At 36.7% G+C, this 13611-nt stretch overlaps 3 protein-coding genes across 4 annotated transcripts; 2 read left to right on the top strand and 1 right to left on the bottom strand.

The window, feature by feature from the left end:
• Positions 1–4219: 4219 nt before the first annotated feature.
• On the top strand, positions 4220–5865 carry LOC131010338 (MDIS1-interacting receptor like kinase 2-like). Its single transcript, XM_057937814.1, has one exon. The coding sequence runs from the start codon at positions 4358–4360 to the stop codon at positions 5786–5788; it is 1431 nt and encodes a 476-aa protein (XP_057793797.1). The 5' UTR covers positions 4220–4357; the 3' UTR covers positions 5789–5865.
• Positions 5866–7372: 1507 nt separating this feature from the next.
• LOC131010385 (molybdopterin synthase sulfur carrier subunit) lies at positions 7373–8980 on the top strand. 2 transcript variants are annotated; one of them, XM_057937888.1, is made up of 2 exons: positions 7373–7530; positions 8517–8980. In XM_057937888.1, exon 2 carries the CDS (start codon positions 8555–8557, stop codon positions 8843–8845), a length of 291 nt encoding a protein of 96 aa, XP_057793871.1. In that variant the 5' UTR covers positions 7373–7530; positions 8517–8554; the 3' UTR covers positions 8846–8980. The 2 variants fall into 2 exon arrangements, with proteins under 2 accessions (XP_057793871.1, XP_057793872.1); XM_057937889.1 differs by lacking the exon at positions 7373–7530 and adding an exon at positions 7577–7810.
• Positions 8981–9207: 227 nt separating this feature from the next.
• LOC131010359 (uncharacterized) lies at positions 9208–12205 on the bottom strand. The gene is made up of 2 exons (XM_057937852.1): positions 11165–12205; positions 9208–9530 (listed from the first exon to the last, which is right to left on the bottom strand). Exons 1-2 carry the CDS (start codon positions 11996–11998, stop codon positions 9396–9398), a joined length of 969 nt encoding a protein of 322 aa, XP_057793835.1. The 5' UTR covers positions 11999–12205; the 3' UTR covers positions 9208–9395.
• Positions 12206–13611: the final 1406 nt, after the last annotated feature.

Raw genomic sequence — 13611 nt, 5'->3', positions numbered from 1 at the left:
CAACAATCACAATTGCCCAATATGCTCTTCTCAAATGGAAACCTCTGATCACATCCTGCTACATTGCTCTTTTTCTGTTATGGTGTGGAATAATATTGCAGCTGGTTGAAGATCCTCATCATATCTTTGTCTTTTATTTTGAATCACTTTTTTGAGTTTGTTGAGATGGGCGGGAACAAGATTGAAAAGATGCTATTCAATACTATATGACAATGTGATGTTGGAAGATATGGAAAGTTAGAAACGAGAGAGTCTTCAAAGATGGAGTCTTTGATGTTGCTAGAACAATTGATGATATTATTTTTTGCACGTGGAACTGGTTAAAGGCAATGAGTCCCATTGAGTTCTGCTACACATCTCATGAGTGGACCGTCGATGTCATTAGATGTTTTCTGACTAAACTATTTTTGGTGTTATTTATCTTGTACCGTTGTGCTTCTTGTTTGGGTTTGAGTACCCCGTGTACTCACATTTGCAATAAATTTCCTTTTACCTTTCCAAAAAAAGAAAAAAAAGTAGGCTAAGGGAAATAGTGTTTTATCATCGAGCCATCAATTTATTCCAAGCTATCCAGATAAATAATACTCCCCCGTCCCATTATAAATGTCCTATTGCTTTTAGACACAGAGATTAATGAATGTATAATTAGTAAATAAAGTGAGCTGGTGAAGAGAGAAACATATATTGATATTTATAAAAATAGATATGGCAAGCGAGTAAGTGGTGGCTCCATTTGTTAATTAGTCTTTTAATTATTTGCCAAAAAAAGAATGAGACATTTGTAATGAGACATCCTATTATGAAAAGTGTGACATTTGTGATGGGACGGAGGGAGTATGAAACAAGGTGATAAGACCAAATTATTTTACTATCTTGCTTTATCATCACCCCTATCAAACAATACCGAATTATTTTCTTCGTCCCTCAAACATCTTTCTAGAGAAGGGTGATACGAATTTTAATAAAAAATAGTTGTGTATCTAGTTAGTAAAAAATGAGTCCCACGAAAAATAAAGATTGTAAGTATAATTATAAGTGAAATTAGAGCATCCGCAATGGGCTTACTTGATAGCCTACTTGGGGGACCACATTGAGTAAGTAGTGCTGCATTGGGGTTACTCGATAGCCTACCTGATAACATTAGTTTTGTTTTTTATGATTTTCATTTAAATTTAATTGCTCAAATTTAAATAACACAATTTATTTCAAATTTAAATTGCATTAATTTTAAAATTCTAAATAGGAGTACATAAAACTTTAATAAAATAAAAACAATTTCTAAAAATTAACTACTCTGGTCCTAGAGGTCCGAAACGTGCCCAAAGGTGCTCTATCAAATCATTTCGGAGCTGAGCATGTAGATGTCTATCTCGGAGAATTGTATCCCTTCGCACATATTCCTCGAAGGACACCGGTGTTTGTCCAGCACTCTCCGTCGAAGCACTGCTAGACGCTCCGTCATCATCTCTCCAGTTGAGAGTCGCTTCACCTTCGTGCTCTACAATCATGTTGTGGAGAATGATGTAACACAACATGATGTCCTTAAGGTGCTCTACGTACCAATTGCACGCCGGACTTCGAATGATTCCCCACCGAGCTTGAAGGACTCCGAAGGCGCGTTCGACATCCTTCTGTGCCGATTCTTGCATCTTCTTTAACCTTGCCTCATTCGGATTGGTTGCCATTGATTGACTCTTGACGAAGCAACGCCACTCCGGATATATGTCGTCACACAAGTAGTAGCCCATCCGATATTCGCGCTGGTTGGCATGAAAGACCACTGGCGCCGCAGTTCCTCCTAACACGTCGGAGAAGAAAGGTGACTGATTCAGCACATTGATGTCGTTGTTCTAACCAGCGACGCCGAAGAAGGCGTGCCAAATCCACAAATCGTGGGATGCAACGGCCTCCAATATCAAGGTGGGCTCTCCCTGATCCCCGCGTGTGTAGGCGCCGTGCCACGCCTTTGGGTAGTTCTTCCACGCCCAATGCATGCAGTCTAAGCTCCCGAGCATCCCGGAAAAACCGTGTCGCGCCTCGTGCATATGAAGGAGGCGTCAGACGTCAGTTGGTGTTGGACGGCGCAGGTAATAGGCTCCAAAAGCCCGGATGACCGCCTTGCAGAACTTCTTGAGGCATACACGCCCGGTTGAGTCGGCCACTTTGAGATACTCATCGAAAACATCCGCATTAACCCCGGTGGCTAATTGGCGGATAGCCGACGTGCATTTCTGTAAAGGAGAAAGAGAGTCTCGACCGATTGCATCAGTGCTCATATGGAAGAAAATATCTTCACCTTGAACAGCCTCGACGATGCGCAAGAACAGCTCCTTCTGCATGCGAAAACGACGCCGGAAAAAAGTAGGACCGTACGTTGGATTATCGATGAAGTAGTCTTGCATAAGACGTACATGGGCCTCTTCACGATCACGGTGGACGTATGATCGGGGACGTTTGACGCGCGCCAGCTCTGGCGTCAGTGGGGAGCAGTATGGAGCAAGCACTTGTTTCTGCAACTCTACCAACTCCATAAACCTTTCAGCTACTTCGTCGGAATCAGGTGAAGAATCATGCTGGGGTGACGCCATTTTTTGAAGAACAAAGATGATATTTTGCAAAAAAAATTGAAGGAGGGAGAAGGAGTGAGTTGTGATGAATAAGGGAGGGAGAAGTATTATTTATAGAGAGAAAAGAAGAGAAAAAAAAATAAAAAATAAAAAAGGTGTCAAACGAGTAAAAGAGCCGTTGGAAAAAAAAATCAAAAAAGCCGTTGAAATATTTTTTTTAAATTGAGGCGCGTGCACAGCATGCGCCGCTCGAGTGCTACACGAGCACTCGAGTAATGCTCGAGTAGACCCCCCGCAACGCCCCTACACGATGGCAACGCTCTACTCGAGTAAGCCATCGAGTAGAGCGTTGCGGATGCTCTTATTTTTAAAAATAAGTTAGAAAAATAATTTAAGGACAGAACAAAATGAAAAGAGAGAAAAATATTTTAGAGATGGAAAGAGTATATTTAAATTTAATTAGAATAGAAACACTCATGGCAAAATGGATGATTCACAACTTATTTGTACTATGTTGATTCTTTGTTGCAGATACGACATGTCATCTCATATACTCTATTCAAAGTGTGATGCGGCTTATTGGTGAATAGAGATTATACTAAGATATACTCTATTCACAACTTATAATGCTATGCACCCAACAATTTCCCATGGAGTTGAATTCAAAGGTAAAACGCGTCGTCTAATTTTTTAATCATTTTCAAAGTCTTCCGCAGCTGAGATGCGGCTGCTGTACAGCCAAAAATTGACATTTACATACTCCCTTCGTCCCACTGTATCTGAAACTCTTTCTATTTTGGGCGTCCCATTGTAAATGAGACTCTTTCTTTTTTGGGTAAAAGTTTTTTTCTTTAAACACCTTTTCACCTTTTCACCTACACAAAATACACATTTCTTAATTCTCGTGCCCAAAAAAAAGGTCTCACTTACAGTGGGACGGAGGGAGTAATTCATTTACGTATATATTTTTTGTCATTCCAATTGTTTTGATATTTTTATTTTAATAAATACATATCCTTATATTTTTAACCTTATTTACATTTAATATTAAAAAAAACTCATTTAATAAATTAACTTTAATAAATCAGTTTATCTACTTTATCCACTTCTTTTATGGATGTATTAATACTCATGCTTCAAATCACGTTCTACTCTTCGGTGGATGGAGAAATTATTATTTTGACATATGTGTCGGCCAAATGGGATCATCTGTCCCAAAATATAGTGTGTACCACGTGTACCACTCTTTATTTCTTTGTATTTATAAATTATTTTTTATTTCATTTTAATTTATTATGCTTTTATATATTATAAAGATAATTAACAAGGGTTCACTCATCCATTTAGGGTTTATAATTATTTTTTTATATTTATTTGAATTAATAATAGTAGATTATTTGGGTTCATTAATTCAAAGTTAGGGTATATAATTTTTTAAATTTTAATTTTTCAATGATAAATACTAATTAGAGTTTATAATAATATAATAATTTTTATTTTTATAAAAAAATAATTTATAAAATAAAGAAATGAAGAGTGGTACACGTGGTACACACAATATTGTGGGAAAGAGGATCCCATCTGTGTGTCGGCTGCTCAGTGCGAGTTAGTACGATTAAAGTGAGCAATTTTTATTGTCTATCTTTGCACAAGGCCATGTGTTCGTTTTTAGTATTAAAGGCGCCAATCCACCACATTATGTAAGAATTTATTCCATCACATCACATTCCCACTCTACATATAGTAAGTATCCAAAACCACCATTCATTCAATTCACATATACCCCCACCATGCGCTTCTCCGTAGTACTCACCGCTTCCCTCCTTGTACTCTCCCTCCTCCGCCTCTCGGCCGCCGCATGCCACCGCGACGACGAATCCGGGCTCCTCGGGTTCAAGTCGGGCATAACCGCGGACCCGTCCGGCATGCTCACCTCGTGGAAAAAGGGCACCGACTGCTGCAAGTGGTTCGGCATCACCTGTGAAACGCAAACGGGTAACCGGGTCAGGTCTCTAACTCTGGTGGGCCGACCCGGCAACCTCACCACCAGTTTATCCGGCACAGTCTCCCCTTCTCTCTCCAAACTCCAATTCTTGGACAGCATCTATCTCCAAGATCTCAACAACCTCTCCGGCCCCTTTCCAAATCTCATATTCAGCCTCCCAAAAATCGACATCATCTACATCGAAAACAATAAATTTTCCGGCCCGATTCCGCCCCGAGTCGGCGAACTCACCCAACTCATCGCATTCAGCCTCGAAGGAAACCGTTTCTCCGGCCCGATTCCGAGTTCCATTGCCAATCTAGGTCAGTTAATTCAGCTGAAACTCGGCGGCAACCTCCTCACCGGCGCCATCCCCACCGCCCTCCAGAGGCTAAGCAACCTCACGCTCCTCGACTTGGCCCGGAACCACCTCTCCGGCCCGATTCCAGATATATTTCCGGGCCTGACTAATCTCATAAGCCTAAGCTTCTCTCACAATAATTTGACCGGGAAAATTCCCGCGAGCATTTCAATTTTAGCGCCAAAGCTTAGGTTCCTTGAGCTGGGCCACAATTCCCTAACCGGAGCAATCCCGGGCTTTTTTGGGAATTTTCGGGCTCTGGACACGTTGGATCTTTCTTGGAACAAATTATCCGGGCCCGTCCCCAAATCTTTCGCGAATCTCACCAAAATTTTCAATCTCGATCTCTCCCATAATAATTTAGTCGATCCATTCCCAGTAATGAACGTGAAAGGTATCGAATCCTTAGATTTATCCCACAACAGCTTCAACTTGGGGTCGATTCCGAAATGGGTGGCTTCATCTCCGATTATTTACTCTCTGAAGCTGGCGAAATGCGGGCTGAAGATGAAGCTGGAAGATTTCCGGCCCGTGGAGACTTACTTCTACGACTACATCGATCTATCCGACAACGAGATCACGGGGAGCCCGGTGCAGCTGCTGAATCGGACGGATTATTTAGTGGGATTCTATGCTTCCGGTAATAAGCTGAAGTTCGATTTGGGGAGTTTGAGGTTCGTGGAGAGGTTGAGGTTTCTGGACTTGTCGAGGAATATGGTTTTCGGGAAGGTGCCTAAGGCTGTTTCGGGGCTGTCGGAATTGAATGTGAGCCATAATCACTTGTGCGGCGCTCTGCCGCCGAACAAGTTTCCGGCCACTTCCTTCGCCGGGAATGACTGCCTCTGCGGCTCTCCGTTGCCGCCGTGCAAACCTTGAAAATGTGTAGTGACACGATATATATTTTTTGGTTTCAATAAAAGGATAATGCTGCAGACTGCAGTGCCCTTCCCCTATGATGTTCTTCTATCTTGTTTTGTGAGCTTCGATTGAAGAAACTATTAAAATAAAATAATTTTAGTCCATTTTTAACTTTCTACACTAATTCCAAAATTTATGTCTATATATGAAAGTATGAAACCATGGCTGCAACATTTATTTTTCTTCAGGTATTTTTTTTTTTCTGTTCATGCATGTTCTTTCACAATTTATATATACATGATAAAAAAAATTCGTTAAAGTTTTTCTTTCTTCCTTTATGCTCTTTTTTCTATTCTGGTTTTTTTTTAAATCAATAAATTTAATTCATTAATTAATACTTCTTCCATCCCACTCCAATAGACTCATTTTATTTTTTGGGTAAAAAAGTTGTACTCCACTTAATCGGTGTGGACCACCACTTTACTACCACTTTCCTATTAAAAAGTAAATTTTCTTAATCTCCGTGCCCAAAAAAAGTGAGCCTATTGGAGTGGGATTGAGAGAGTATTCAATATTCAATAGAGATCACCACAAAATCTTTAATTTGGTGTAAAAATAATAAAAAAATATATTTAAAACAAAAAATTATATACTTAATAATTATTTAAAATTTCAAAATAAATTTTTTGTCCCTCTTCTCTCTCATCTTAATTTTATCTTTCATCCATTTTTATTGTATTAATTTTATTTTACAATCTATTAGATATCAATTTTATATTTTTTTATTTACATATTCTTCTAATCATAATAGTTTTTAATGCAATTAAAGAAAAGAAAACTATATTTGCTCATCTTAGAATTATTTAATTTAAAAAAATAAAACTAATGGGGTAGTATTATTTTAAATATAAATTTGTAGATGAATAATTATATATATATATATATATATTAAAAATAAAAAAAATTAATATGATTTATATTGGAAAAATTCTATATCATAATTAAATATCAAATCTTTTTGATGATGATGGCCAATTGGTATTAAAATATAATAACTTAACAATTGTTATAATTTTGGTCGTTTACTTTTGAGGATTAATTTTGGTAGATAAAAATAATAAGGTTAATTTCATGTTTGCTTAGATAAATTGAAACTTTGAAATATCCTAAGACCTTTGATTATTTATATCATTTAAACTAATTTTATTTATATCATATTGAAAAAATTCTAATCTTAAAAATAAAAATACTCAATCATATATTTTATAGTCATACAAACTAAATTGCCCTAAAGGTACCAAAACAAATACTACCAAATTATTTTGCGTAAACAAAATTGAGTAAGTTCATATCTCCACAAAAAATGTCAATGAATAAAGCTTATCCCTTGAATTTGCAAACTTTTATCTATAGTAAGTAGTATTTTTTATATTTTTTTAGATAATTTATACTAGTAAGTAGTATTTCTAAACAAAGCCCCCTCAAAAAAATGTAGTAGTATTTCGAAACAAAGCGCTTCAAAAAAGTACTCCTATTTCTAAACAATGGCCAGATAGCATATCACTCCCCAAATTATCCAAGTTTTGAATTCAACCACCAAGACTTTGGGATAATTATGCATGGGCCTTAAATGTACAGTAAGCAACGATATTTGTACATTTGACCATTTGCAAAGCTGAGAGCTAAGCCATAAATTTCCTCATCACTTGTTGATAATTGAGGGCTGAAATTGGGGGATTCTTGGAGGTGAATTCCTAAAGGTATCTTGCTTCTTGCTCCTTCATCGGGTTTTCTCCCTTTGCTTTCTTTCACTCCTTTAATTTTTCACCAGCTGATTCACAAAATTCTCAAATGGATGTTCTGATTTTGTAGCTGAAAATATCGTCTTGTTTAGAAATTAGATGTTCTTGGGCTGCTTTGTTATTCTAGAAATTCGAATCATAAAAAGCAAATCTTGAATCAGGTTCTTCATTCCAGGATTTCCCAATGGTGATGCAGTCTGATGCTTAAGATTTATTCTTTTCCCTTTCTATTAATAAGGTAGCCTTTACTAAATAAAAAAATACTTGAGAGCTAAATCGAAAGAGAAAATCAAGAAAATAAAAATAAAAATAGAAAAGGATTATTCTCCCTAAGATTGGCAGAGTAGAATAGCTGTCGCAGTGAATTGAACTCATTCTCATGTTAGCTTTAGTGAATTTCCGATTCATTTTATGGCATTTTAGAGTGATAATTTTTACAGGGTGATGGCTGTGCTAGGAAAATTGTTGAACTGATGTATGTGTTTGCTGTTATTCAGAATGATTTTTATCTATCTATAAATTTATGGGTTTCAGTTTTAGGTTCTGTCTTTTGTAATGACTGTAGAATTACAATCATTTTCTTAGTTAAACTTGCATTGCATACTTGTGCAATATTTGAGCTTCCCTTGTTCAGTAGCTCATCTAGTAGTTTAGATACATTCATGAACACAAGGCTGCGATAGCCTATTTAGAGAAATTGGATCGATTTAAGAATGCTTGCTCGGCTCTAAATCTTTAGGGCAATACGGTATTCTTGCAAGAATCAACAACTTGCTTCTTATTTACCTAAGTTGGTAGTGTTCTACACGACAGAAGCTTCTTGTTCGACTTCCCTATTTTACGTTGTTGGAGCCCCCACCTACTAAACTCCTATTAGGTCGATCTAAATATTTTATGATCCTACAATACATGCATAGCTAATGAGTATAGATCTTTCTTGACAGGAACTCATACCAACAACCTTGGAAGTCTGTCTAAAAAGATGGATAGCTGCACAGGAGGAGGAGAGGATGATGCATCTATCAAGGTTAAGGTTAAGGTCTTGTTCTTTGCTCGAGCAAGGGATCTAACAGGAATGGCAGACATGTCTTTGGAAGTTTCACCAGGTACCACCACGCATGATTGCTTGAATAAGCTTATTTCCAAGTTTCCCGGACTTGAAGAGATCCGTAACTGTATGGTGCTTGCTCTAAACGAGGAGTACGCCCTTGAGTCTGTCGTTGTTAGAGATAGAGATGAATTGGCTATCATACCTCCTATAAGTGGAGGCTAGACGTTTTTCCTCCCCATGTTCAAATATGAATACTAACCATACTCCTACATTATGAAGTTGTTTGTGAATGTCAAGAAAATCTGTTCAACTTGTTTAGTCTTATACAAGTAATAATAGACTACAATATTTGAAGAATTGATCGTGCTTATATATCTGCTTGAGCCTCTGTTAATAGGCACTGCAAAATCTGTCCCTTTTTAGCAGGTTGATACTGTGATGAAGCTTAGGGCCCCATTGATTCTGGAATAAATTTGGGGAATTGACGAGAGATATGTCGAACCAACATTGTTACAGATCGAGTCTACAATGTTGATGTTTGACGAGGGAAAAATCGCAGTCGCTGCTAAATGTCTAAAGCATAGTTGAGAAAACACATTCAATAACAAAGCCATTTGAGTTATAGATACATAGACGATGAAACAGAAGCTTTTTAGGGTAAACAAGTAAAAGGAACACTAATGCGCACACGTTATACACTAAAATAGTGGCACCTAAATATTGTCATAAGCTCGACAAAGATCACTTCTTTTACGTATAAAAATTCCTAGTCTCATCTTAAACTCATCACGGGCCAGTTGCTCGTGGAACCAACGGCAGGCAGTGAAGGGCGGATCACTGGGACAAGTTTCACGACTGAGAAAGCTTCGTTCAGACGAGCAGCGCGGCTCATCACCTGAGACACCTTCTGCAAAATAAAATTGAAAAAGTGATGGCATATAGATAGAGAAACGTGGTGACATATGACACAAGTGGTTAAACGGAACGGACCTCCCTTCGTATTTGCAGAGAAACTTATGTTGCATTTAATATGTGTAGGCTTGTTGAGATGTAGAAATTGAAATAAATGCTATGTTTTGTAGAATTTAGCACATGTATGCCCTACATCTGAATACAACTCATGCATCCAACATAACAAATGGACAAGAATGAAGTCGTCGTTGCACCAAATAACATGTCTATCCACCTTAGAATTTTGAGGTGTGACTTCATCCAGAAAAGAAATACATCCTGTCCACAAGTGCAAGTCCTTTCGTGGAACCAATCACTCAATTAATACACACACACACACATAGGGATTAGGGAATGGTTTAAATGAGTACACTATGAATTTTCTATCAAACATTTATGAATTAAAAAAAAATGCCATCATTGGGATTCGAACCCTAAACCATGAATTTATTCATCAAATTGATGAATCCATAATAGATTTTCACTATCTAAGCACGGGAAATGGTTCTTATTTTATATGATATACACTCGGACTCTCATTTGAACCACTCCCTATATAGGTGGGTGTGTGTGTGTGTGCATGCATATATAGCTGAAATTGATAGACGATAGTTCAATAGCTAGGTCATGAAGCAAAGACATACTAATGTAAGTTCTAATCTGAAGCTAATATTCACGTGACCCGTATATCTCCCCTGAAAGCTCCGAAATGGGTAAGGAAAAGGGTATAATAGCCTCCACCTAACGTATCCGAACTGAACCATGTTTTTTTTACCATCTCAAGATTGGTGCTTCAGGCCCTACAGTCCCTTGCTTAGTCAATAACTATGCAATTTTTTATGTCAAGTTGAAGACAATCACAATGGTTATATTCGAAAAAGTCCAACCAGACATTGATCCACTTAAACTAACGTGTATTTGTGGGTCATCCGTACTTCATTTTTAAACAATTGCTGATTTCTCAAGTAAGCTCACTTAAAGCAGAAAATAACCCCTATAGGCTATACCTCTAAACCTAAAGAGTTGGCCTAAGATGATCCTTAATTATAACGTAGAATCCCAATTCTACCAGGTCATAGAGTGTCTTAGTCAACTATTATCAGTTATATTAGCCAAAATTCCAGAATGTGCTTCAAATTACAATCTCCAGCTTTGGCATTCCTTACAAGCAGCTCAATTCAAATACACGACGTCTCAAATTTTTATTTATTCGATAGTCTGCAAAATAACGCGGCTAAACACCACTGCAGAATCGGACAACAAACTACTTAACCGGCATTCAATTTTGAGCCACGCACATCTTAGCAAACAAGGAACTTCTAAAGCTTTTCAACAAAGTAACCTAATGACATTTCTAAAAACAATGGAAAATATAGAGATTTCACTAACTCCATCTATCAGCTTGCCAATACTCAATCAGATAATTATCCTCACAGATCATATTGAACTATTTAGCTAGCTTCAACATAGGCAAAACACAGCATAAGCTGCAATTACTCCAACTTCAGGAACAGCTCAAAACACATAATCCGAAATTGAATTAAGTAAACTGCATGATGAATATAATGCAATCCAAAAAAGAACACTAACCTTATCATCAACAGCAACCTTAATCTGCAATCCCCTGGTCTTCCTCTTCATCTTATACAACCTGCGCCCCAAGATCACGAACCCCATAAAAGCAGCAGCCACTGAGACGGTCCAAACAGGACTCATTCTCATCATACAGTACTTCAGAAACTCCATTGGCATCTTCCACCATACTACGCCGCTCTTCTCAAGCTCACCGCCGCCGTTTTTAACTCCGGCGCGGCCACCATCAACAACTTCGCCTCCACTTTCAATCCCCTCATTCTCATTCATTTCCTCGCCTAAAACCTGCGACTCAGCGTGCAAAATCACGTCGCCTTCCACACCCACCTGAGAACCCTCGACGAGATCGCTAATTTCAGCAGAATCCCCATCAGTTCCAATCGAGTCCATGCAGTAATTCACCAAATCTTCCGAGTCATCCCCTTTTTCCTCAATCACCTCAGATTTTGCGTCGTTTTCCTCATTTTCGCGAAACCCTAATTCGTTAACCCCTTCCAATTCGCTGAATTTCTGATCTTCAGACCGCTCGCTGCTAGAATCCGGCGAAAATTCGCATGGCTCCTCGTTAGGGCGGTGGGACAGGTCCTCCCCCAACCCGGGATCAATCCAGCCCGGGTTATCGGAGCCAACCGATTTACCATCATCTACAAGCTCATCGCAACGATCGAGAGGGTCCGATGAGAAATAATTGGCCTGAATTAAGGCGCAGGAATCAATATCGTGGAACGAGGCGCCGGAATCGGCGGAGGTCACCGGCGCCGACTCGGTGTCCGAGTTGGTTTGGAGAAGCTCCCAATCTTGAAATTCATTTGTGGCCTCTACGATATCCATTGCTGCTGAGTGGAATCAAATTTTGGAGGAGAGAGAGAGGAGAAGGATATTAATGAAACACAGAGGAGGAGAGTGGAGAGAGTGAGAGAAGTTTCTTTAATTGTTGGGAGAGATTGGAATAAATCCAAACCAGATATTATTAAGTTTATCCCCACATAGGCTTAATTGCACCCTACCTAATTTTGTGAAAATATTCAGACTTACAGCCAACAACTTTTAATTTGTAATAACTACTATTGTTGTTAGTTATATGTTATATTTTTTTGACGAGTAATGCTAAATGGCCATAATTATGGCTGCCATATTGGGCTAGATTGGTAATTTTATATTTATTGTAATTATATATTTAATTATTGATTTATTATTTTACAATGTTACCCCTCCATATATTTTCTTTCCTTTCTTTGATAATAAATATTATTTCCTTATATATAAACTAATTATACTATGTTTTCCTAATTATGTTACTTACCGAATATGAATTGATTTATTTTTGGACATTTGATAGGTCTTAGGATATATCAATTCCTTTTAGACGTAGCATTTTTTTTCTTATTTTTTTTAGTTCTATTCGATTTATTGTTTTATATCTTTAATTTATTTTATTAAATTTGCCTCAAAAAATTTATTTTATTAAATATTCTTCTAATTTTTTTTATTTCTATTTTCTTTTGTCGTATGTATGTAATAGTTATAAGTGTTTCTTTTTTAATTTCTTATTTCAATTTGAACTCAAACTGTTTTATTATATATTTTATATGTTATAAGACTTAAATTATATATATATATATATATATATATATATATATAAACTAGTTCATATTATATTTTACTAATTTAATTCCAATTTACTAACTTCTAATTATTTTTTTAGATGGTCTCCTGTGCATCCGGGTGCAAAATGACACTAACACTATCTTGAAATGTCACTAACACTATTTTGTTTTACAAATAACACTATCATGTTATATATAACACTATCGCGAAATGACACTAATACTATATTGAAATGACACTAACATTAAATGACACTATCATGCATGTTATCGAAATGACACTGTACACCCGGATGCACAGAAGAATTTGTGTTATTTTTTACTAAGAACAATTGACTAAAAACTCAATGTGCGACGCTTTTCATAGTTAGTTCTATATCCTTTATATTGAAATTTGAGTGTTGACATTCAAATTTTACTAATATGTTGTTATTCCACCATACCATAATTTGACATATGGTGTTAAAAATAAAAAAATATTGCTACAAAATTCAAAATGTTAATACGTTATTTACATATGATCTATATATAATGCGTTATGCGTCAAAACTGTTATACATATTTAAAATATTATATTGATCACAAACTGATAATCAACCTTACATATATCACAATTTTGAATTTGCAAAAGATATACATGAAATTATAAATTGACTAAAATTAAAAAATCATTTAATAAAATGTATTTTGTAATTAATGAGCCAAACGTTTTATAAGAGATTCCTTGTAATCTGTTTCCATCATGTAAACTAATATCAATAATCTTGAACGTAGATAAAATTAAAATAATTGGGATAATATATATATATATATATATATATATATATATATATATAT

The sequence above is a fragment of the Salvia miltiorrhiza genome, chromosome 2 (assembly GCF_028751815.1).
Source record: "Salvia miltiorrhiza cultivar Shanhuang (shh) chromosome 2, IMPLAD_Smil_shh, whole genome shotgun sequence".
Taxonomy (NCBI): Eukaryota; Viridiplantae; Streptophyta; class Magnoliopsida; order Lamiales; family Lamiaceae; genus Salvia; species Salvia miltiorrhiza.
Note: the sequence above shows the minus strand (reverse complement) of the source record. Positions and strands in the feature narration are given on the sequence as shown.